The sequence below is a fragment of the Anopheles merus genome, chromosome 2R, assembly GCF_017562075.2.
Source record: "Anopheles merus strain MAF chromosome 2R, AmerM5.1, whole genome shotgun sequence".
NCBI lineage: Eukaryota > Metazoa > Arthropoda > Insecta > Diptera > Culicidae > Anopheles > Anopheles merus.
The window spans coordinates 62,827,925-62,854,577 of record NC_054082.1 but is presented as its reverse complement, the minus strand read 5'-3'; the positions used below and the strand labels follow the sequence as shown (position 1 = coordinate 62,854,577).

At 42.5% G+C, this 26,653-nt stretch overlaps 1 protein-coding gene across 2 annotated transcripts; it reads left to right on the top strand.

The window, feature by feature from the left end:
- The first annotated feature begins 20,471 nt into the window (after positions 1-20,471).
- LOC121590579 (uncharacterized protein K02A2.6-like) lies at positions 20,472-26,465 on the top strand. 2 transcript variants are annotated; one of them, XM_041910375.1, is made up of 3 exons: positions 20,472-21,787; positions 24,883-25,442; positions 25,547-26,465. In XM_041910375.1, the coding sequence occupies exon 1, from the start codon at positions 20,837-20,839 to the stop codon at positions 21,746-21,748; it is 912 nt and encodes a 303-aa protein (XP_041766309.1). In that variant the 5' UTR covers positions 20,472-20,836; the 3' UTR covers positions 21,749-21,787; positions 24,883-25,442; positions 25,547-26,465. The 2 variants fall into 2 exon arrangements, with proteins under 2 accessions (XP_041766309.1, XP_041766308.1); XM_041910374.1 differs by lacking the exon at positions 20,472-21,787 and having other exon boundaries at positions 23,891-25,442.
- Positions 26,466-26,653: the final 188 nt, after the last annotated feature.

Genomic DNA, 26,653 nt, shown 5'->3' with positions numbered 1-26,653 from the left:
CCTTCAAGTAAAATATTTGTCGGTGTAAGTTACATCCTTCCTGACCTTAGTACAAATACTGCAACTATGACTGCTCTCGACGAGGCTCTTGATAGTGTGAGTGTTTCTATGAACGACAACGATACGATGTGTCTGTTGGGTGACTTCAACCAACCAATGATCTCCTGGCGTGCTATCGATAGGCACTATGAACCCGCGTCATCCATGCCTGGTCAAAATCGCTTTTTGGATTTGATAAATTATCATTGCTTAAAACAAATCAGTGGCATAGTAAATGACCTAGGAAGGCAATTGGATCTTGTGTTTGTTTCAAATGATCTTGAAGATAGCGTGCCTGTGCAGTCAGTCTATGTCTCCCTTGTCGCGATTGTTCCGGTTGATAACCACCATCCACCATTGGAAATCAAGCTGCAGTTTTCCCACACTAGTTCAGACGATAATTCCGGCATAGTCTTGCTTGGTGCTGTATCTGCTTATAATTTTGCCAGAGCTGATTTTGTTAGCATAAAGCGTTGAAGGACACTGATTGGACTGGACTTCGAAACATGGATGTAGAAGCTGCTTCTGAATACCTTACGTCAGCAGTGTCAGACATTATTGAGCAATTCGTACCTAAACGAATATTTACAAATTCTCAACCATGGTGCACTAGATACCTTAAAAGGTTAGAAAGAATGCGTCGTTCTGCGTATCGTATATTCAGTCGTACACGCAATGAAGCCGATAGAAGCAATTTCCTGGAGGCTGCAAGAATCTTCAAGTTTCATAACCGAAAATTGTATGCTAATTACATTCGCCGTGTCCAGATATCCATTCGGGCATGTCCAAAATCATTTTGGAACTTTATGGACCGTAAGATGAAACGTACTTCCCTCCCATCATGCATGACACTTGATGGTCGATTGTTTACAGACACGCAAGAAATATGTAATGGTTTTGCTGAGCTGTTTGCGCGTAGCTGCACGAGCTTTCCCGAACAAAACCAGAAGGTAGAGGAAGCGTTACGTTTCGTGGCACAAGACTCCGTTGACATTTCATTGCCTTCTTTTACTATCGATGATGTTCGTTCAATGGCTTCAAAGCTGAAACCCTCCTTAGCCTCTGGACCCGATAACATTCCGGGAATAGTTATCGTATCATGCATCGATGAATTGGCTTCACCACTAGCATCCATTTTTAATAATTCACTTCGCACTGGTTTCTTCCCTGACCTATGGAAAAAGTCATGGATATTTCCCGTTTACAAAAAAGGCGACAGAACTTCCATCTCAAATTATCGAGCTATTTCGATGCTATGTGCTCCCAGTAAGCTGTTCGAATTATTAGTCCATAAACATATAATGCATGGTGCTATTAACATATTTACACCTTTGCAACATGGCTTCCTACCTGGACGCTCCACCGTCACAAACCTAGTGCAGTTCTTGCATTTTACTTACAAGCAGCTAGACAAAGGGTTCCAAGTAGATACTGTTTACACTGATTTTCACTCTGCTTTCGATAGCGTCAATATCCATACCTTGACTAGCAAACTTTTAAAACTTGGTTTTCATATCAGCATAGTTAGGTGGCTGAATTCGTACTTGTCGCGTCGTTCAGTACGTATTAAGATTGGAGATTGCATCTCTAGTGAATTTAGCAGGGTCTCTGGTGTTCCTCAAGGCAGCATTTTAGGGCCTCTATTATTTAATCTCTTTATTAATGACATTGTTTACGCTATACCTGACTGCCCGGTGCTACTGTACGCAGATGACCTTAAAATGTACTTTCCTGTGCGTAGTTCTATTGACTGTCTCCGATTACAAGGCTTTCTTTCTGTTTTTAACCTTTGGTGTTCCTTAAACTGTTTGTCACTCAATGTTAGTAAGTGCTCGGTCATTTCGTTTACTCGTGCGAGAACTCCATTATGTTTTAATTATATTCTTTCTGACACTTTATTGCCTCGATCTGAAACTGTTAGGGACTTAGGCATTATATTAGACACGAAACTTTGTTTAGACAAACAATTTGACGACGTAATTGCTAGGGCTAACAGGACTCTTGGACACATAATTAGAAGTAGCAAAATGTTTCATGACCCTCTCTGTTTAAAATCACTTTACTGTTGCCTTGTTCGTCCTTTGATTGAGTACGCTTCAGTTGCTTGGTTTCCGGAGCAAGTCACTAGAATTGAGAGGCTTGAGAGGATCCAGCGAAAATTTACCCGGGTAGCTATTAAGCGGCTTCCGTGGAGACATAACGACGTGCTACCAGCTTATCATACGAGGTGTCAGTTGTTAGGGCTTGAAACTTTGGAAAAGAGAAGAATGGTTGCCCAAGGAATTTTTATGTTCAAACTATTAACTGGAAGAATCAATGCACCTCTATTGCTAAGTCATGTAAATTTGTATGTCCCTACTAGACCTTTAAGAACTCGACAATTTTTAATAACTGACTTTCGTTATCGTCTTTTCTGTGCTAGGGATCCGTTGTTATTAATGTCCAAGAATTTTAATTTATTTTCAAATTTTGTAGACCTGTCCTTTAGTGTACCGAAATGTACTAGCGTCATTCGAGATTGCATTACGTCTAATTTTAGGAACACATAGTTTATAAGACATTAGTTTTAATTGTGTATGTAGGCCATGGAGGCTCGATACTCTATAATAAATATATATATATATATATATATATATATATATATATATATATATATATATATATATATATATATATATATATATATATATATATATATATATATATATATATATATATATGGGTCACTTGTGCCAGCGGCGTTGTAGAATGTTCCATATAAATTTGCACATTTGACACTTTTTGCACTTTCCGTCGAATGCCGGTTATGGTCACAATACTTTCGGTTCGTCATACGACACTTACGCTGTACGTTACCGTTGTTCGTATCACATTTTACTTGAATTCACTTTGTTAACAAATCTGCCCGTCGATTGCAGATTATGGTCACGGTCGCCATGTAATGGGTTAGGGCGATAGCTACGGTCGCCATATGATGAGCGTACAGCTGTACCTCAAGTACCGTCGCGGTAGGTCAGTTTTTACTGACATGAGCCGAGGTGGAATAACACTTTTGTTCGAAGCGGACTTTTCAACACTTGATCGTCCAGCCGATCATAGAAACCTTTAGGAGGTTTCCCTTACTGGAAACGTTGGAGTTTAGAAGCCTTACCTTGGGTAGGGGGACATAACTAAACTCTTGAAATAAGTTGGAAGGCGAAGTATTAGGAAGCGTAACGTCCTATCTTGGCAGTCCGAACGAATCTGACCTGCCACGGTCGGATTTGGTTTTATTTATACTCAATAAGTTTCGTACATTCGGTTTTGGAATGTGTTTTTGTCCTAATTAAAGGTTATTGATATGAGGTGCAATTTATACATTATGTTGGAGTGAGGTGTCTATGTTTTTACGAAGGTTCTGGAAAGTATAAACTGTTCTAGCTAAAGAACGGGTGCGTTCGTCGATCTTTGCCTACACTGCGCTTTTAGCAATAAGTTGCTATGCGTTCTCTGTTTGTCCACTTTGCTGCAGTAACGCTTGAATTGCTTATGTTGCCCGTTTCGGTTGTTTTTGATAAGTGTGTCACGTCTGTTATTTGTTTGAATGGACGGCCTGAACTCTTCCGGTTGCGGTGCTATGGTATGATCTGATTTGCTGAATGTGTTATATTGAATGTGTAACAATGGTGTGGTTTGGCTTTCTAAAGTGTGTTACAATGTGTCTATAGCTGATAGTGTGTATTATAATAAGTTCTGTATAGCAGATATGCTACACCATTATTGAAGTGGCGTAGAGTGGCGTTGTCTCATATATGTCACATAATAGTGTAATATATATACTATCAATCTGTGAAGAAATATTCTGCGAAAGTTTGCGAACGCGAATTTTATTGAAGTTTTTTCACATCAACTTTTTCTAAAAACAGACACATGCGCAACTAGGCGGCTCCATAGGAGCCTAGTGTAGCGTATTTAGTGTATTCTACAAAACTATATTCTACGTGATTTTAATTTCCATTACGAAGCTGTGTATCTTAGTTTCAGCTCATGTACTTATCTAATATGTAAATTTCTATTCTAACCTAACTTTATTATTAAATATAATGAAGCAAATTAGAATCAAATAACTTTTGGTCCTACTCCAAATTATAGACGGATGTAAGGAAAATAATTCTGAAATTATACGCATAACAGGAAAACGTTATGAATGCACCAGCATCTATTGGCGCTTTGGGAGAAGAAACTCCCAAAAGTCATGACAAACTAAATATAAGGATATAGGGGAGTATGCTACAAAGAATATTATGCAAGAAAGAAAATGCATCCAGAAGGACATTTTGTATAATGAGCTGTATTCCTCTGATTCGTTAACCAATTCAATATCAGTAGCTACACGCACTAAAACAAAGACAGAGTTTAACTTTACTAATGTAGTAAATACTTTGTTTGTAGCTATCGTTGAACTCTGATTTTTTCGGATAGTTGTAAAACCAAGAACATACAATGTTTAGTTTTATTACCCCTTCTGAAGGCAGTACAGGACTTGGAAAAGTATAGGATGAATATTCAAAGACTAACAATATGAGCTGCTTTTCATGACGAATTTGGGAACTACTTTATTTCAATGTACCTGCTCTACCGAATTATTTAAATGCCTTTATTCATGTCTCTAGAAATGTGAACAAGACGTCAGAAGCTTGTAATAGCATCCACCTAAGTTGTGTATGTAAAATTTTAATATTTGTACTACCTGTGAGTAAAAGTGATGAAAATTAGCTACAATTGTTCTATACAAAACAGAAAATATTATCTTATTCAAAATTATTATGTTTTGTTTATATATTATAAAACATTACAGTATATTTTAATATGGTTTATACTATTAGAAACAACAAATACAAGAAAAAAAACACACAAAATTAATAAAATTAAGCAAAGGTCCCTTAAAACACTATTTTATGTAGCGCCACCTGGTGGTATGGATGCGAACTACATATAAAATGTTATTTACTATCATAACTCTTTACTATAAACGATAAAAACAAACAATTTCTGCAAAATAATTTTATCCCAAAATTTGTTCTAAACTGCCCATTGTGCATTCGTAGGGAGGCTACGGGTAAGTCGACCGGTCGTCCGCGAAAAACTACGGCTAACGTTGACGAGCAGATTGTTGAAAAGGTCAGGGCGGACCCTTTCACTACTTGCACTTGTATCAAGCAGGAGCTTGGATTGCAAGTTTCGTCGAAGACGGTGTCTCGCCGTTTACACGCGGATGGTTTCTGTGCCCGGAGACCGCGGAAGGTTCGGAAGCTGCTGCCGCACTACGTAGAAGCGCGCTTTCGGTTTGCCGAAGAACATCTAACTGCATCCATCACTTGGTGGATGAAAATATTTTTTTCGGATGAGTCCAGAATCAATCTGGATGGTTCGGACGGCATTAAATACGTCTGGCGCCTTCCCAATCAGGCGTATCATCCGAAAAACACGATAAATACCCTTAGTCACGGAGGCGGCCACGTAATGGTGTGGGGTTGCTTCTCCTGGCACGGCCCGGGTCTTTTGTTCCGTATCATCGGGACACTGGACTCGGAAGGGTACAGAAAAATACTTAGTCGTAAGATGTTGCCATTCGCTCGACAAACATTCGGAGACGAAGAGCATTACATCTTTCAGCATGATAACGACTCAAAGCACACATCACGAACAGTTAGATGTTATTTGGCAAACCAGGATGTGCAAGTTCTACCGTGGCCTGCGTTGAGTCCTGACCTCAATCCAATTGAAAATCTGTGGTCAATTCTTAAGGACAAGCTCAAGCATCATCATCATCATCAGCGGATGACCTATGGGCACGCTGCGAGGATTTGTGGAAACGCATTTCTCCAGAAAGATGCCAGAATCTCATCCGCGATATGGCTACTCGCTGCCAGGCAGTCAAAGGCAATAATGGTCAACACATTGACCGTTAGAATGTGTTTTCGCTCTGTGGAACACCGCAACACCATCTCCCAACCACCACTTAATCAGCTCTTTTCAGGGCTACCAAAAAATATGAAAAGAACTATCTCTTTCGGTCAGAAAAAAAGTTCCTATTTTTATGTCCACAGGTGTATGTGTGCGAATAAAGCGGCACTAGCGCATGAAACTCGATACGAGCCGGACGTGTTCTTTTACTTTGTCTTCTTTGGCGATCGATGACGACACAACAAAACACAACGTAGGGCGTAGGGGCGTCAAGGGGGTAAGGAACTAACAAACCATGTTCCAGAACGCAACATTGGTGCCGTGACCAGGATGGTCTAATACTTGTGGTTTGGTTTGAATGGTTAAAGTGAAGAACTTTGAGTGATTTCTTTGGCGAAATACGCGTAACGTGTGTGAAATCTGAAAGTTCCGTATCGAGTGTTGGTGGATTTCTGAATAAGAAAAAATCGCAAAAGCGTGAGAAATTATTGTGCTAGTGGGTGTTCTTTGCGTGTGTATGCATTTTGTGTCACGTATTAGAAATGTCGGTTAGTGAAGATTTTGCCGGTTTCTCTGACGCGTCGGGTTCGAACAATACAATGCAACACACACAAGCAGAAGAACTGGATATGATTATCCTAAAGCACGAGCGCGACCGAGTCGTGCAATCGTTGACAAGAATCGACACGTTTTTGGCTCAGTACAAAGAGAGTGATTTCCCAGAATTGACGCCTCGTCTCGATCTATTGAACGAGCGTAGGGGGGAGTTTCAAGTTTTGGCTCGAAATCGCGTGTGCGATGATTATAGTAGTGTTCGTTTGCCTCAGTTGACGCTTCCTCAATTTTCCGGAAAATATGACGAATGGCTCCCGTATCACGACATGTTTGTTGTTACTGTTCATGGGAACGAGAAATTGTCACAGGTTGAAAAGATGCTTTATTTGTAGGGTTCTCTGAAAGGTGAAGGGCTGAAAGTGGTGGATACTTTGCAAGCCTGCAATGCGAATTATGACGTGGCTTGGGATGTTTTGAAAAAGCGATATTCTAACGAATATATTTTGAAAAAGCGTCATGTTAACGCGATGCTACAATGGCCACGGATGAAATTCATGAACACGGTGGGTATTCATGGACTTATCGAATGTTTCGAGAGGAACTTAAAAATTAAAAAGCAACTAGGTGAAGTGACCGAACAGTGGGGATGTTTGATTATTCAGATAATCATTTCAATGTTGGACGAAAGCACCCAACAAAAGTGGGAAAGGCACGTTGAAGAAAGTGAGCAAAAAACGGTGACGGATTTGTTAAACTTTTTGCGCACACAGACGCACATAATGGACGCGTTTCCTGTGGATAGGTCAATGGCGGCTGGCAAATCTACAAGTGAACGTCGTGTTACGTCGAATGTGGCAGCAGAAGCAAAGTGCGCAAAATGTGATAGATAGCACATGGTGGAAAATTGTGACTCGTTTCGTAGTTTGACGTTGCCGCGTCGTCGTGCAGTGGTTGAAGCTAAGATACTTTGCCTTAATTGTTTGAGGCAAGGGCATTTTCAAGCAAAGTGTTGGTTACGTGCGCGATGCAATATTTGCAATCGTAAACATCATTCCCTTCTGCAAGATGAAAATGTAAGTGAAACGATCGGTCCGTCGGTGCGTGAAGAAATTCCATCTACCAGTGGCACGCAAAATGTGTTGGTGAACGCGTCATCGAACAGAGAGTGCACTTCTGTGTTATTGTCAACGGCGATAGTGAGTGTGCGTGCGTGTGGTAACAAATGATTGCGGCAAGAGCATTGATCAATAGTGGGTCTCAGGTGAACCTGATGACAAAGGGCTTGGCTGCGCGGCTTAAGTTACCGCAGTACGAAAGTAAAACGGCATTATCGGGAGTTTGACATTCGAAAGTGGACATAACGACGTCGGTAACGACTGTCATACGTTCCAGAAGTTGTAACTGTCAAGAACGTATGCAGTTTCTAGTGTTGCCGAGAATTTATAGCTACAGGCCGGTAACTGGAAAACAAATTAGCAGGCAGAATCTTCCGATGAATTTTGTGCTTGCGGATCCTAATTTCGATAGTGATGCTGAAGTGGATTTATTGTTGGGCTCCAAATTTTACGCGACTTGTTTGAAACCGGACAACCGTGGTAAAATTAGGCTCGAGCTACCAGCGCTCCCAACATTTCTTTGCACTGTTTTTGGATGGGTTGCAACTGGGAAAATTCCGCTGGCTTCTGAAGGTAGCAATTATGTTACTTGTGGCACGTGTACTAGGTTGAACGATTTAATTGAGCGTTTTTGTGTTATTGAAGAAATATGTGAGCCGCTTCAGCATAGTCAGGAGGAAAGGGATTGCGAAGCACATTTTGTGCAAACTAATCAGCGGGATAGTGAAGGGAGATATATAGTGAAGCTGCCATTTAAGTGTGACTTACAGAGCCAATTGGAACCGTCCGGTGCGATAGCGAGAAAACGGTTCTTGCAGTTAGAACGGCGTTTCAATCGGGAACCATGGTTGAAGCAAAAGTATACGATTTGTTGAAACAAAGTTATTAACGACTACATCGACAAAGGGATGTTAGTCAAGGTGGCTGCGAACCCTGATTCTGAGGTAGCTCATGGTCATTATTTCTTACCGCATCATCCGGTAATCAAGGCGTCCAGTACCAGTACAAAGGTACGACCTGTGTTTGATGGATCGGCCTTTATCGACGGTGGTAAGTCTCTTAATGATTTGTTAATGACTGGTCCTGTGATTCGCGACGACTTGTTGGCGTTGTTGCTGAAATTTCGGATGAGGAGCGTGGCATTAGTGGCAGACATAAAACAGATGTATCTGCAAGTCAAGGTGCATCCCCACGATACACGTTTTCAACGTGTATTGTGGCGATGGTCATCTGTTGAGTCAATCGAAGTCTACGAGTTGCAGCGTGTCACATTTGGAGTTGCCCCGTTTTCCTTTCTGGCCATTCGAGTACTGCAGCAATTGGCAATTGATGAAGGGGAAAACTTTCCTTTGGCGAGACAGGCGTTGTTAGAGGACTTCTATGTCGATGACTACATTGGTGGTGCCTCTAGATATTTTGTCTAGCGTTTCAGCGGAAGACAGAGCAACATCCAATGTTAAAATGTTTGAAGTTCCAGAAGAGCCAGTAAAAACTCTAGGTATCGCGTGGCTACCAGAATCGGACCAACTGTACATAGACTTGAACATTCAGATGAACAACGAGAGCTGGTCCCGTAGAAAGGTTTACTCTTTAGTAGCGCATATATACGACCCTTTGGGGCTGGTGGCTCATGTGACATCTTGGGCCAAGATAAATATGCAATCGTTGTGGTTGGCAACTAATGAATGGGATGAAGAAATACCGGCTGTCATGCAAGAACGATGGTATCCTTTTCAATCACAACTCGTGTTGCTGAAGGAGGTTAAGTTTTCGCGCCACGCTGTAGTACATGTAGTCCTGTTGCTGTTCAACTACATTGCTTTTCGGATGCAACTGAAGCCGCTTATGGGGCATGCGTGTATGTTAGAACGATTGGTAGCAGCGGGGAAGTGGTAGTTGAGTTGCTTGCTCAAAGTCTCGTCCTGCGCCGCTGAAAAGAGTCAGTTTGGCCCGGTTAGAACTTTGTGGAGCATTACTGGCAGCAAGGTTGCAGAAAGTGGTACGCCAAGCGTTGAGAATTCCAGACGTGGAAACCTTTATGTGGACTGATGCGACAATCGTGCTGCATTGGATTCGAGCACCATCCCATTCTTGGGCTACGTACGTAGCGAACAGGGTATCCGAGATTCAGGAATTGACGCATGGCTACAAATGGATGCACGTGAAGGGCGTTGACAATCCTGCCGATATTGTATCGCGTGGAGCTATGCCGAACAAGTTGTTAGCATCGAAGCTGTGGTTCCATGTAGACATGGGCGAATTGAATCAGAACTGAGTGATTCATTCCGATCTTTACTCTGAGTCAAAGAGTATCGCACAGCTAGACGAATGAAAATGATTTTTCCGCACGGTACTGTGCTAATTACTGTGCTAACTGTGCGGTATTGATTCTCCGTGCGGGTGCTCACCGCGTCGACTATGAAAGTGTGCGAAAAATCACCACACGCATACGGTGCGGTATTGATTCTCTGTGCTGATGCTCACCGCGCCGAATATGAAAGTGTGCGAAAAATCACCGCACATATACGGTGTGGTTTGGTTCCTCTTGCCGACGTTCGATGTCAACTAAGCAAGTGTGCGAAAAACGTAGGTTTCTCTTGTGGACGTTCGATGTCAACTATGCAAGTGTGCAAAAATTTCCTGATGTACGGTCGAAACTCTATAGTTGCACGATTGATAGTAAGCATGTTCTCAAGTTGGATACACTAAAGTTTACAGTCAGTTAAATTGAAAAGCATGATTTTATATTAAAAATGCAAAAAAATTACATATAGTCTATGTGGAAAAATTCTAGTTTTATTTCACATAAAAAAGGTAAGCTATTATATAAAACCTCAATGGTTATCATGCACTCGTAGTTCAATTGGTGAGATCGAACTGTATAGCGCAGAGATTTAAAATGAAAGGACAAAAAAATGTAAAAAAACCTTACCTTCCCGCTCTTTTAGTTAAGTAAGGCGAGATAGCACATCAGTTGAAAACATCAGTTTATCGGCAGCTCTTTCGGTTATGGATAATTATCAATGTGTGCAAAAAAAATCTGCTCGTCAACACTGTGGCCCCTGCAAGTGTGGGACACAAGTGTACTACCACGACATGAGTGTGAAGTGTGTATCAACAGTGAAGAATAAAAAGGTTAGAATGAAGTGGTGTTTAATATAAAGACAGTTGTAAGTGTATTGTCCGGCGTAATTATGATTTAAAACTTTTAACGATTTTTTAGCAGTGCTGGTGCACGCCGATAAAAACCGTTAAAACCAAAATAAGTCAGTCGATAGTTAGCAATTGAACGTGGCACAACTAAAAATCGATCGATGAGATCGAGAAACCTAAGCAAACGGTATCATAAACCTGTACGAATAAGCGGTGAGTTTTAAAAATATAGAGAATACGATGCCGTTCTGATGGCTATATACAGTAAAATATGCTTTTTGTCCTTATATTACGAAAGATCTATTGTGTTTGTGTTATTATAATATTATAATATATTATAATATATTATTATTATAATAATATGCGTATTAGCATTTATGCAGTTTCCTATTTTAGTTAACAAATTATTTGAGAGTTTTTAAGCTCAAAATACTGAAGTACTAGCTTGATGACGCTTTAAATCCTGATAAATGTTAAAATGCTTTAAATGTGCAACGTCCTACTGGCGCCAGTGCACATTGGGCAAATGCCTGTATAAAAATCGAAAAACCAACTTTGTCGAAGGTTAACACCATAAACATTTTCTTAAAAAAGATACTTAAACTTAGTTGAAACCAAAATATTTTACGTTTTTATCTTAAACTTACTGAGCTATAGGCCATCAAAGTACAAACTTTGTGTTTTTTGTCCCAAATTTAAGCTATTTTTCGATTGGACATAAACCATCATATTGTAGTACATGATTGTTAGATTTGATAATTAATGTGTTGTTGGAAAGGTTTTTTGTCATACTTTGATGTTATGTATGAATATTTGGCAAAAACTTGTTTTTGAAGTTCATAAATGATTGAAAACCAAACATCACTGCTGAATTTTTGGATATTTTCATTTTGGAGAGTGATTTTTTTATGATTCGACTCGATTTCACTCGCGAGTCGTATATCATAAGAAAGATCAACATTTTTCCTACGTATTGTCGTTAAAATTAGCTGCGACCATCTGCGACCCCGAAAATTATTAAGCTTTATCTTGAAAATAGCGCGAGCGATTTTGACGTGTTGTTGTATGAGCCATACACCACCAGTATCCAACTACCTGTCATAAACGGGCATTTGAAACAAACAGGCAAAAAACAAAGCTGAAGAGAGGAAAACCAGTTCAAAAAAGGTCGCTAGATAGGAATCAGTTTCTTTCAAACCCAACCATGAAAAACACAACTTTTCTAATGCCTAATACTATAAAAATTCATTTTCAGTAAGAAACTTATCCCGCCTTCGTTTTAATTCCTAACAATTGTTGTTAATGCTGTTGACTACTACGCATTAGTACAATGTTGTGAGCGATAATTATTATTTCTTATTCGCTGTCTTGACGATTTTAGTATACGACTGCCCTGTATAGTAAGAGCAATTGTATAGAATGACGAAAAACTGCAATAGCACAAGGAATTGATTTTCATCCCGGCGTTTGTATGGCCGTTGCCCACTGTGCAGTGGAGTGCAAAAAGAACACCCTTTCTCTTCAATGGGCACGCAGAGAACTCTTTATTGTCAAATCGAAATCTTAAAGATAATAGTTTTATATAGTAGGGTAGGGAGAATAGATGATTGATTTATAGTAGTGGCAGTATGTTACAATGGTTAACACTTTAAGCGCCGTATCACATAAATTCGCATGATGGTTTTGCTCACCGTTCAGCTTTGTATCTGACACTCAGTGATGATCTTGAGAACGAATGAGGTAGGAAAGAGAGAACGAGAACGACATGTGCTCCGCCGCTTATCGCAATTTGTTTAATTTGTTTATTACTCGTTCAATGGATAACAATGGATCCGTGTGAATGTTCTTAAGTCTAATATTAGATTAAAATAAGTAGTAAGATCATCTTAATAATTCGCTTCTAAGGCAGTTTTTAAAGGATTGCACTGAGGTTCCAAAATCAAACAAATGACGAACTTCGTTAAACACCCTAATCATGGAGTTGAGGGAGTCTCTAGATCCATATCCAGTTCGACTACGGTTCAGGGCAAGTAACGGACGAGAGCGAAGCTGAACAGCAGGCGCGTAAAAGTTTAACTGCTGGAGTAGGGAAGGACAGTCGATGTTACTTTGCAGTAAACCAGCCACAAATAGTTGTTGTGCGGTACGGCGTCGGATGTGGAGCGGTTGCAGTCCAAGGAGCAGAAGTCGCGTTTCATAAGGTGGTAACTGACTGCCAGGTGGCCAAGGTAACAAGCGTGTTGCGTATCGGGATAAGCGACGCTGTATCGATTCCATTCTCTCAGAAAGTCTTTGGGTTGAGGGCTTCCAGACGACACAGGCGTATTCGAGTACCGGGCGGATCCCAAGTGACATTTTCGAGCAGATTGTTAGCCTTTTTCGAGTTCCTACAAGCTTAAAGAGCAGGCTTAAAACTGGCTTAAAGAGCAAGCGATATTGCAGAGTTTAAGCTTATTATAACAGTTGAAACGTCAGAGTGAAGCGTTTTTTCTGGTGCCATTTTGAGAATTGTCATCACGTTGTGCACAAGCTACCGACCCAAAACAAAAAATTCGCACTCTTCAATCCATACCAAACAAAAAGTTTATTATAAAACACTTTTCATGTTGTTTTCTTGGTCCATGCGTTTCACCGCTATTCTGATACTCCTAGATAGATCGTTTATTTATTCTTACTCAAGGTTTTGGTTGTTGTACACTGAGGACAAAACGGTAAGCTTCTTGTTTGTCCGGCTTCTACCGAAGTTCTGACATTAACTTCAACGCTTCAACACATCGTTGTTCACTCACACCCCAAGTGACATTTTCGAGCAGATTGTTTGCGTTTTTTGAGTTGCTGGAAGCTTAAAGTGCAGGCTTAAAACTGGCTTAAAGAGCAAGCGATATTGCAGAGTTTAAGCTTATTATAACAGTTCCCAGGTGACAACTGTTCTACATTTTTAGCTTAAACTCCTTGTGAACAGCTCGATTTAACCCATTGCCTCATACAAACGCTTAAAAACAAGGATGTGTGAGTGAACAACAATGTGTTGAAGCGTTGATGTTTATGTCAGAACTTCGGTAGAAGCTGGACAAACAAGAAGCTTGCAGTTTTGTCTCCGGTGTTCAACAACCAAAACACTGAGTAAGAAGAAAAAACGATCTATCCAGGAGTATCAGAATAGCGGAGAAACGCAGGGAAAGTAACAAAACAACGTGAAAGAGTATTTTATAATAAACTTTTTGTTTGATACGGATTGAAGATTACGCATGTTTTGTTTTGTTCCGGTAGCTTGTGCACAACGTGATGACAATTCTCAAAATGGCTCCAGAAAAAACGCTTCACTCTGACGTTTCAACTGTTATAATAAGCTTAAACTCTGCAATATCGCTTGCTCTTTAAGCCAGTTTTAAGCCTGCACTTTAAGCTTCCAGCAACTCAAAAAACGCAAACAATCTGCTCGAAAATGTCACTTGGGTTGAAACGTCAGAGTGAAGCGTTTTTTCTGGAGCCATTTTGAGAATTGTCATCACGTTGTGCACAAGCTACCGGAACAAAACAAAACATGCGTAATCTTCAATCCGTATCAAACAAAAAGTTTATTATAAAATACTCTTTCACGTTGTTTTGTTACTTTCCCTGCGTTTCTCCGCTATTCTGATACTCCTGGATAGATCGTTTTTTCTTCTTACTCAGTGTTTTGGTTGTTGAACACCGGAGACGAAACTGCAAGCTTCTTGTTTGTCCGGCTTCTACCGAAGTTCTGACATAAACATCAACGCTTCAACACATTGTTGTTCACTCACACATCCTTGTTTTTAAGCGTTTGTATGAGGCAATGGGTTAAATCGAGCTGTTCACAAGGAGTTTAAGCTAAAAATGTAGAACAGTTGTCACCTGGGACATCTATGTTTTCAAGCGTTTATATGAGGCAATGGGTTAAATCGAGCTGTTCACGAGGAGTTTAAGCTAAAAATGTAGAACAGTTGTCACCTGGGATAATACCACAGTATAACGCTTTGATGCAGACTGGGTCTTTGAAATCTCTTGTTATCCGAAACAACATGCCAAGCAATTGATTACCTCGGGTAATCACCTCGTCTGTTTGCTGGTCAAATGACAGCTTTGAATCAAGTATGACTCCGAGATCCTTCATAGCATTAGTGCGTTCTATTGGTAAACCGTTAACTGTGTAGCTGGTGCTCTTAATTTCTCGTGCTCGTGTGAATGAAATGACTCGGCATTTTTCAATGCAGAGGCTCAGGCGGTTTCGATTGCACCATTGGTGAAAATCGAGAAGGTATTGTTGTAGCTCGGAGTGGTCTGTGTCATTTTTTATCGTCATGTAGATTTTAATGTCATCTGCATACATTAAATGATTCGCTGCTGGTACTACATACGATAGGTCGTTGATGAACAGTACGAACAGTAGTGGACCCAGGTTGCTACCTTGTGGCACACCAGATAATGCAATGAAAGACCTTGAATGGCACCGTGAGAAAGATACAGCATACGATCGATTGACAAGGTACGATTCTAACCAGCATATTAAATTTCGCCCAAGTCCCAACTTATGGAAAAGCAATGAAACAAAAAAGTGATAACAATGGCACGAGAAATTGTCGCTCTCTTCGCTCTCTTGCCATGCGCTACGTGCACACTCAATACCCAAGCGATTCAAAACGCTCGAAAGTAGTAAGGAAAATAGAATATGAAGTAGCATTCTACTTCCCGTTCTACTTTTGTTGCTTAAAATCAGAAGAATGTAGAACATGTGGGTTCCAGGAAAGAGCAAAAACATGAGTACTCGCGTGTACACTCACACACACACACACACACACACACACACACACACACACACACACACACCACACACACACACACACACACACACACACACACACACACACACACACACACACACACACACACACACACACACACTCACACACACACACACATACAAAACCACACAAAAAACTAGCCTGCAATTTTCAGTCTAGAAAATTTTAGCCTAAAAGCTAGAATTAGATTCGAGTACCTGCTCGAAAACACGGTGTTGTTTACATTTATCCCAAGGTGCATTAAAGAGATCAGGTGGTGGAATCTGGAATCAAAGTCCCGCTGCGCAGATTCGAGCAGTTTTCTGCGTAGTTTTTTGCGTCGTTTTGTGTCAAAAAATACGCAAAAAACAGCGCTGGACTTCAGCCGAAACTACGATAGCCAGCGTATTTATTGCAGTTTTTAGGTGCGGAACGAGCGCCATCTGTTGAAGGAATGGATGAACTATTTCAGACGGTGGAGCAAAAAAAAACGGCCGAAAAATTCAAAACTATTGGCGCCCATTCCTTCCTCCTCCTCTTCCTCTAACTCCCTTCCCCTCCCTGCCTTGCCTTATACTTGCGCTTCAGCCCGTGCCTTTCGCCGTCAGCTAATCAGTGTGTATGCGTTGGTGTATATGTACATTGCGGTTGTGTATTGTAATTGGTGGGTGTTAGCATTTATTTATTCGTGTGTGACCTTGACGATGCGGGAGAAGCTGGTTCATTTTGGGATTTAAAGTGTTATCGGTGTATTGATGGATTATTTTATTTCGTGCCGCTGCTGATGAGACCATTCGATGCCCCTGCCAACTGAGGGTGAAGAAGCCTATTTAAAACAAGCGTAGGAGAACGTCTAACACTAATCTAATATTTTTTTATTAGAACATGTTTGATGCTTCAATGACCTTCTAAGCATCATGTAGCACGGCGTATAGTGGCAATAATTTTTTTTTTATTCAGGAGTAACAGTTTTGGGTCTCGACACACACACGCACACAGCGCGGGGAAAGTGACCGTTCACTCTATCATGTCGCGATCCCCCACCCTGCCCGACGCTGTGGATGAGGATGCGATACAAGAAAGCTGAACCAGCCGTTCTACCGATACGGTAGCCGTAATCGATCATGCGGGGAGGGGGGGGGTCTGGTGGGGGGGGGAGTGCGTGCTTGCGTTCGCGCTTTCGTGGGTGCGTGCTTGCGTTTGCGCTTTCGCGGGTACCTGCCCGCGTACACGCGTACGTGCATGTGTGCGTGCGTGCGTGCTCGCGTGCGTGTGTGTGTGTGTGTGTTTGTGTGTGTGTGTGTGTGTGTGTGTGTGTGTGTGTGTGTGTGTGTGTGTGTGCGTGTGGAAACCCCAAAACTATTTGATTCTGATGCGTACATTTTCATCCGCTGCGGCTACAAAGTCCATGCATTTTCGATTTCGCTACCTGAGAGACAACACAACTATCGGATTGGCACCACGATCTTTGCGATCGGTTCTGCTGTTGGGGGTGTTAAAAAGGCACACGATCGAAGCAAACGTGCGTGTGATATGTAGCAAATTTCTTTCGCGCATATGGTGCTGCACCTGCCCGTCCAGAATCTGGCGGCTTGTTGGTTTGGAAAAGTTATCATGACGCCGATTGACCGGCATTGCCTTGGAATGGGTTCGGATCGGTAGGTTCATGTTTTAGTCGAGTGAATTCCGTGCATTTGTCGCGCCACAGCGGTAGACCCGGCAGCACCAAAGTCAAAACAAAAACCTTCCCCGTGTGTGGACTGCTTTGCTAAGTTCTTATTATTATTATTATTATTATTATTATTATTTGGCGTAATAGTCTACGCGATCATGCCGGCCTTTTCAGGACTTGAGTACCACGTAGCCGGATAGTCAGCCCTTGCTACGGCGGACGGTTCATACGCGGTTAGAACCCACGACGGGCATGCAGATGTGCGGAATGATGGCGGTGTTGCGGGCCCGCTCCTATCCAGCGTGCAACTTGCATACTGCCACACTGTCTCCTGCTCGATGCATACGCTGCAGGCAGGGGGAAGGATGCACCTCCACGATAGAAAAAACACCGTCATGAACCAGCGGTGGACCTAACGGTTGGCGGACTAGGCGGTCGCCGAAGATTTTTAGTCTGTAGTATGCCGTATGTCTACAAGTGGACAGATTATTAGCGACAAGGGTCCCCGGAAAGATGGTCGTTAGGGCTCCGTGGCGGGAGAACCATTTGCACCTCCCCTCCCCCCATGGCGACAACAATTTTAGGGCCTGTGACCGATGATCGTAGGGGTCCCATGGCCACCCCCCCCATCCGCTGGCAATTTAAGTATACTGTTCAATCTTCCAACAGCTGTGTGTCAGTACCCCCTCCTCAGGGGCCTCAATTCGTCTTTCCGCTTTTCATGAACACCTTCCTTTCTTTGACCGATGGATCATAACATTCCGGAAGAAATTACATTTGACGACAGACACACGCACACTCACAACCATGCGCAGGATGCTTAGCATATCTATGTAATCCACAACAGACGAAAGCAAAAGCTTAGTGTTATGCTTAATGCTCAGCACGTTCAGTTCGATGGCAGGCCCCAGGGACTGCCAGTGAACTTTCAGGTATACCGGTTTCACAATCAGCTTACGTTCTAGATGCCGGCGGAACGGAATGTTGATGAAAATCAGCGCCGGGCTGAACGTGTTAGAGCGAATTAGGGTTCTGCGCGTTGCACAGCAAACCCTCCATCGTGCGCTAGTGATTCCGTAGCCATTTTTACATTGCATCGATTAAACTCATTGCGCTTTTTTGGTTTGATTTGTGAAAATGCAACTTCATCGCCGCAATGTTTGTTAACGGCATTTTTAGGCGCCACAACCGCTCGCGAGCATTGACCACACGCGAGAAAGAGATGGCGCTATGGAGGGAAAAAGCACGGACGACGGCTGACAGCGATTGGCCGTCTGACGCACCAACACATCCAAACCTTCGGCAGCGCGCTCAGGCGAGGGGAATGAGGCGGAGCCAGGGACGGGCAGCTCGACGAGCTGCTCGACAAATTTGCCGTTGGAGAGAAAAGGAAGGCATGATAAAATTCTCCGAACGCCTTGATTTCTTCCGTCGCTTTGCGCAGCGGGGAGCTGCTCGACAAATTTGCCGTTGGAGAGAAAAGGAAGGCATGATAAAATTCTCCGAACGCCTTGATTTCTTCCGTCGCTTTGCGCAGCGGGGTGTATGTAGTCCAGGTGGTCTAATAACATTTTTTATAACCAATTTTGAACATCACTTTTTGACAGAACTAGTAAAAACTTTTGCTCCAACGAGCTTTCTGGAGGCTTGACGAATACACAAAACACTCTTAAAATCATAATTCTGAAGTAGAAGCGATAAAAATCAGCCTTTTAAATTCATACACCTTGGGATAAGCCCACCTGTAAATTGTACTCACATAGATAGCTGCTTGAAAACTGCTATACAATACAAACAGCTGACAGGCTGAAATTGCAGCCTGCGAACTTCAAACGGAAAGGGTCCCATGGTCAGAAGAAAAACTTTTTCTTTCACACCAAATCTCTGACTTAGAGTGTCGGCGTTCCGATTGGACCATCGCGACTTTGATCAGTGCTTAACCGCGCGCACTGATTATGTATTGAACTGAACGACCTTTTGTATTGTGTTGTACGTAGCGTGCGCACCATATTTGAGAGTGCGCGGAGAGTGTAAGTGGGTGTGTGGGGGTGGGGAATATAGAATATACTCGAATGCTCGCGCATGAGTGCAAGCAAGCGCAGTATAGAGGATAGAATGAGACAAACGATTATTTTGCTCAAAGCTTTCTACTTTTGTCCCGTTGGGTAACTGTGACGTCAGCCCGGCGTTCAAAGTGCTAAGAATGTAGCTTAAAAAGGTTTATAAGGTTAATAGTAATTCATCGATCAGATACGGATTTTAAAGAAGGCAATAATAATTAACATCTTAATTATTATATTTTTACACAGAATTGAAACGATGAGCACGGTACGAGTGACAGGCGATGTATGGCAACACTTTGAGAAAACGGAAAATGCTGGAAAATGTTTATATTGTGCTAAGATCATTCGATGCACAAAAGGATCGTCATCTAATTTGAAACGGCATCTGACTGCAAAACATGTCGGATTACCTTTACAGCGCGTTACAGGGTTTCACACTTTATCTCAAGACCGCGGGACCCCTTCCCGAATCCCCTTCCCGTCTTAGCCAAAGCCAAGACTGCGGTATGATGCTTGAAAACGTTGATGATTCCTGAAAACGTTGATGATACCTGAATTCATCGGATGCAATGCTGAATCTGCGGCACATTTCTCGAACACACTGGTCCGCGCCGAGGACATGCGGTCGAATATTTTTTTACTAGTATAACCTTTGTGTATATCAGTGTACTGAAAGCAGCTAATTATTTTTTTCGTGTTTTTACCAAAAAAGCGTATTTAAACAAATGAAACTACTTTCTTAACACTTGTAAAAATTTTAATTAAACAAATATGCTGTTGCGAAAGTCACTTAAGAAAAGGAAAAAAATGTGGATATTTCTGCTGAGGAAAATCACAAAATTAGTTTTTATTCCTTCCTTTGACTTTTGTGGTTGTAAGAGGCCGAAGGCGCATCCTTCGGCTCTATTTATACTCTCCCTCTCTCCCCACCGCCATCGTAAACCGCGGTTACAAATGGAGGGCAGCTTAGCCCTATGCCCTATCCTGGTAAGCCGTCAGAAAAAACCCTACAACAGTCACGAGCGTAAAAGATTTGTCAGGCTTTCTGTTTGTAAACAAACGCTGTTCACAACATTCTCCCCACCAGTGTAACGCTCCCGAGCGTTACACTTTGTTATATCTGAGCTACACTTCTGGCAGCACTGGAGCTGTCATACGCTATTCCCCATACACACCGTGGTATGAACAACTACCTTCTATACACACCGTGGTATGAATAGCTAGATTCTATATACACTGCGATCGCTTCCGTTACCGTTCTACGACACTTGAAGAAGAGAAGCCGAACTACAAGCACTACAGGACTACAAATATATTTAGACAGAGATAAAACAGTTCGGTTGTACAATTGATTTAATTACGGTTCCGCCCCATCTACAACAATTTGGCGACGAGAAGTACGAAGCTACGTGAATGTGCTAGGCGCAATACACATACAAAAAAGTTGCTGCATCGTGAATTTGGCTGTCTACTGCGTAATTTTACATTACAATGGCGCTTCCTAACCCGGTTGTCGACGATCCGGCAGTCGCCGGTCCCGCTTTGCCTGCTGTGAATGGTGCTGCGGTACCAGTTACATTTTATTTCGAGCCATTCAATCCTGCTTCATCTAAATTTGACCGATGGTTAAATCGACTACAAATTTCATTCCGGATTTACCACGTGCGTGAAGCCGATAAACGCGATTTTCTGCTACACTACATGGGCGACCCTACATACGATGTGCTGTGCAATAAGCTGAAAAATGCTGAGCCACATACGAAAACGTACGACGAGATTGTAGCTCTACTGAAGGAACATTACAGTCCTACTCCTTTGGAAATACTGGAGAATTTCAAGTTCGCGAGCCGTAAACAGCTAGAGCAAGAAACTCTAAGCGATTACCTGATGCATTTGGAGAAGCTCGCCCAAACATGCAATTTCGGGGACTACATGGACAAGGCCCTCCGGAACCAGTTCGTTTTTGGCATCCAGAACCGTGTGATACAGTCTCGATTGCTGGAAGTGCGCGACTTAACCTTGACAAAGGCAAAGGAGATCGCATTCGGAATGGAAATGTCTCATCGTGGAACCGATGAAATGCACAACTCACGTGAAATGCACAAAAAAGTGAGGTTCAGTACATCGAGCATGGAGCAAACAAAACTAAAAAAAGCTTCCAGTCATCGAGCCAAGGCAGTTCCAGTCAAAGTTCCGGTCGCCTGTCGAACAAGCAGAATGGTGGAAATAAACGATGTTATCGTTGCGGGGATCCTGACCACTACGCAGACAAATGCAAACATAAAGCTACGATCTGCAAATACTGCAAGAAAGCGGGGCACCTTGAGAGGATGTGTCTCACCAAGACCAACGAGAAGGGGACGGATGACGCACATCACCTGGAGGAGCAGCCGTGTGTTATGAAGGATGTGTTACACCTGAACGCGATCCAAGGTATTGCTGGTAAGTTTTTGTTGAGTCTGTGGATAAATCAAAAACAGCTAACGTTCGAGGTCGACACTGGTTCACCCGTATCCTTAATCAACCTAACAACACAGGTTGAGACCTTGTTGTTGAACGAACAAACGAAAATACTTTAACAATTTTGACATTTCCCCTACTAACATTCGACTCGTGAGTTACTGCGATAATGACATTGGTGTGCTTGGGAAAATAACGGTAAAAGTAATTGCAAATGGTGAGGAATTCACATTGCCTCTACATGTCGCAGAATCTAGTAGACATCCGTTGTTAGGGCGTGATTGGCTACTTGCTTTGAATTTAGATTTCAATCGTGTATTCCAACCAGGTACACATTCAGTTTCCTACTGTATTGGCAAAAATCAGTCTACCACTAATGCATTGAATAACTTACTTACAAAATTTTCACGTGTCTTTGATGAACGTGTAGGTAAAATTGAAGGAATACAAGCTACACTTACTGTTAGGAAAAATACAAAACCGGTATACATAAAAGCTAGGCCAGTGGCCAGTGGTTGATAAGGAAATTGATTATTTCGTGAAAGAAGGTATATGGGAAAAAGTGGACCACTCAGAGTGGGCTACACCTGTTGTTGCTGTTAGGAAAGCTGGAGGCAAAGTGCGGTTGTGCGGCGATTACAAAATTACTCTTAACCCAAACCTACTGGTGGATGAACATCCTCTTCCGACGGTCCAAGAACTTTTTGCTACTGTTGCGGGAGGGGAGACATTCTCAAAAGTTCGACCCGAGGATAGGGACTTACTTACATTGAGCACTCATAGAGGCTTGTTTCGTCCCACTCGACTCATGTATGGAGTTGTTTCCGCACCTGCAATCTTTCAACGTCTGATGGAGGAAATTTTGCAGGGCATACCTGGCGTTACTGTCTTCATTGATGAAATTCGCGTTACTGGTCCTGATACAAAAATGCATTTACTTAGACTTGAGGAAGTACTTAACAGATTAGATAAATATGGATTACGTGTCAATAGAGAAAAGTGTGACTTTTTCTCTGATCGAATTGAGTACTGCGGGTACATGGTGGACAAGCAAGGAATCCACAAACTTCGCGAAAAGATTGATGCAATACAAAACATGCCTATTCCTAAAAATAAGGAGCAAGTACGGTCTTTTGTTGGACTCATTAACTACTATGGTAGATTTTTCCCTAACCTCAGTACTATTTTGTACCCACTGAATAACTTACTTAAAGATGACGTTCCATTTGTGTGGAGTGCTGATTGTGATAAATCGTTTACATTGGTAAAAAGGGAGATGCAATCCGATAGGTTTTTAGTACATTATGACCCGTCACTTCCGGTAATTTTAGCTACTGACGCGTTCCCATACGGGGTTGGGGCAGTTCTTAGTCATCAGTATCCTGATGGAACTGAACGGCCATTACAGTACGCATCTCAGACCCTTACTCGAACGCAACAAAAATATTCTCAGATCGATAAGGAAGCCTACTCGATCATTTTTGGTGTTCGCAAGTTTCATCAATACCTTTACGGTCGCAAATTTATTCTGGTAACAGACAATAAACCTATCAGCCAAATCTTTTCGGAATCTAAAGGACTTCCTACTATGTCCGCAATGCGCATGCAGCATTACGCGGCATTCCTACAGGCGTTCGATTATAAGATTCGACATCGCCGTTCGTCGGAACATTTCAATGCCGATGCTATGTCTCGCCTACCGGTTTCAACTACTGACCCTGAATCGGAAATTGAAGAACCGGAGGTAGTCGAGGTAAATGCAATACAAACACTCCCACTGACTGTAGATGAATTGAGTGCAGCTACCCTAGCGGATGTGAATGTTCGCGAATTGCTACGTGCCCTAAGAACTGGAAACTCAGTTGAAGGGAAACATAGATTTGGTGTGAATCAGGAAGAATTCAACTTACATAAAGATTGCTTGATGCGTGGTAGCCGAGTATACATACCACCTGCATTGCGAAGAAAGGTGCTTGAAGAACTCCATTCAACACATTTCGGTATAACACGAATCAAATCACTTGCTCGGAGTTATTGTTGGTGGGAAGGCATAGACAGAGACATCGAAAACCTGGTCAACGATTATGCTTCCTGTCAGGCTGCAAAGGCTAATCCTCCCAAAGTCACTTTTCATTATTGGGAAACACCTACGGAACCGTTTCAGCGTGTTCATGCGGACTATGCTGGCCCATTCATGGGACTTTACTACCTCATATTGATTGACGCATACTCGAAGTGGCCTATGGTCTACGTTGTGAAAAACATGACTACGGAAACGACAATTCGTTTGTGCCGGGAGTTTTTCAGTACTTATGGATTACCTTCTGTCTTTGTGAGTGACAACGGTCCTCAATTTACCTCTACTGAATTTTCAAGATTTCTTAAACTAAACGGAATTACTCATAAACTTAGTACTCCGTACCATCCAGCCACTAATGGACAGGCTGAAAGATTTATACAAACAATGAAATCTAAACTAAAGTCGCTACAATGTGATCGAGGGGAAGTTCACAGTGAAATTTGCAATATACTGCTCTCATACCGTAAAATGATTCACCCAGCCACCGGATTTTCACCTTCAAAATTAGTGTTCGGTCGTCAGATCCGTTCAAGGCTGGATCTCATGATACCATCAAACGATCCAAACTCAAAAGAAGTTCAGTCTAAAATACGTGCATTGACTACTGGATCAAAAGTTGCAGCTCGAGAATACGTTCACGGAAACAAGTGGGAGTTTGGGACAATTAAAGAACGTCTAGGTAAACTCCACTATTTAGTGAAACTTAATGACGGGCGGACCTGGAAAAGGCATATCGATCAACTACGTAGTGTTGGTGCAGGGCTATCGGAATCTACTAAGGAAGAAATTTCTTTGCGCCGTGAAGAGATTGGTGGTGAAAATTTCTACGACAACACTATCGCAGTCACTCCAGACATTACTACAAATACATACAACTACGATAACACTTATACATCCACTGACATGTCCCTCCCTGTTATCCCGACTACTCCTAATCCTGAAACGGGTATCCAACTACCGATTTCTAACGAAACAGCTGCAATTGATCAACCCACAGGGTCAGCGGACTTGCCGGTGGACCAAAGGTTGCGTCGTTCTCTGCGGACCATCAAGCCTCCGCAAAGGCTCAACCTATAACAACGAATTCTATTTTGCGCGGAAGAGCTGTTATATCTGAGCTACACTTCTGGCAGCACTGGAGCTGTCATACGCTATTCCCCATACACACCGTGGTATGAACAACTACCTTCTATACACACCGTGGTATGAATAGCTAGATTCTATATACACTGCGATCGCTTCCGCTACCGTTCTACGACACTTGAAGAAGAGAAGCCGAACTACAAGCACTACAGGACTACAAATATATTTAGACAGAGATAAAACAGTTCGGTAGTACAATTGATTTAATTACGGTTCCGCCCCATCTACAACACACTTCCCTGACGTTTGTTTCCTGTCTTGCCCGTAACGTTTGTTATTGTCAACCCACGCGGTTCTACTTCTTTTGTTTGTGCCCTATACGGTCGTCTTATGCCGCGAAGTTACGTTGCTGCCCAGATTTGCGAATATTAAACGGTTCCTCACACATTTCTCTAGTAGGGTTAACGTTCCATGGTAAGTTTTCGCGCAACTTTTCCCTTGTTGCTTGGCTCCCGGTGATACCATGCAACCTTGCGTCTAAGTGTTGAAGATTATCTCTTCCTCTCCATCTTTTCCAGGCCGTTTCCGTATTCACAAATACATCATCGTACGATGGTCGTATCGGCCGTGATGAATTATCATCAGTTGCTGCCTTGTTTAAGTCGGAACTGCGTAGATGCATATGGGAAAATGTACGGTCCTGCAAAACATTCTTAAAAAATCGAGAAAATATTTCGAACAGCGCAACAAGGCTGCGGATTAACAAGGTCACATAAGATACCTTCCTTTTACGGCTGGAAAACAGGTCCACTACCCGCTGCGATCTCTCATCCGTCTTTTCTCCTTGTAGAGGTACTACATCCAGCACGCGATTTGGAGGAAACGGCACCGCATCACAAACCTCCAGCTGGCGACGATCCTCCCGCGGTTCAGTGGCACAAATCGCCCAATTTATACGCTCACCCCGTTCAGGAACCGGCTGGTCAGAAGCGTTGATATTGCTGGCGTCAGATGGAGAGTATTCCATTACCTCGATGTTTCGCTTCTCATTCTCCTCTTTGTTGTAGGTGCAAAGATGAAAATTGCTGTACACCTCGGGTTTAACGGGCGCGGATGCAGAGCAGGTACCGTACACCGACCAACCGAGCCTTGACTTTACGGCAATTGGTTCGTCGAATTTACCCTCGACGCACCGCGATGGTTTTCCTAAATATATATTGTCCACGCCGATGAGGATACGTGGCACAACATCAGTGTAGGAAGCAATTGGGAGTCCTTGCAGGTACGGAAACTCTCTGGTAAGCTCGTCAAACGATATCGTCTGTGGTGGCAGCGCAAGCTTTTTTAGGCTGTACGCGGTGGGTAGCTCGTACGTAGTAGCACCTTTGTGTACGCCTGATACACGAAGCGACAACATCAGCGAGTCGCTTTCCTTACGAGTTGTGCCATCAGTCCATTTTAGGCTAAGTGGATGGGCAGTACCTTCCATGCCCAACTCTTCGATCAACTCTCGATCAACAAACGTTGCCGATGAACCCTCATCCAAGAAAGCGAAGGTGTTTACGGTTTTCTCTCGGTTGTGGATTATTACCGGGACATATCGGAAAAGGTGGCGAGTGCTAGTGCTAAAATGAGTGTTAACCGAGTGCTGTGTATGGTGTTTTGAAGTGATGGGCCGCGGTGTT

Coding starts and splice junctions, on each gene's coding strand:
- LOC121590579 (XM_041910374.1), top strand. CDS start 24,000: ATGGGACTTTACTACCTCATATTGATTGACGCATACTCGAAGTGGCCT.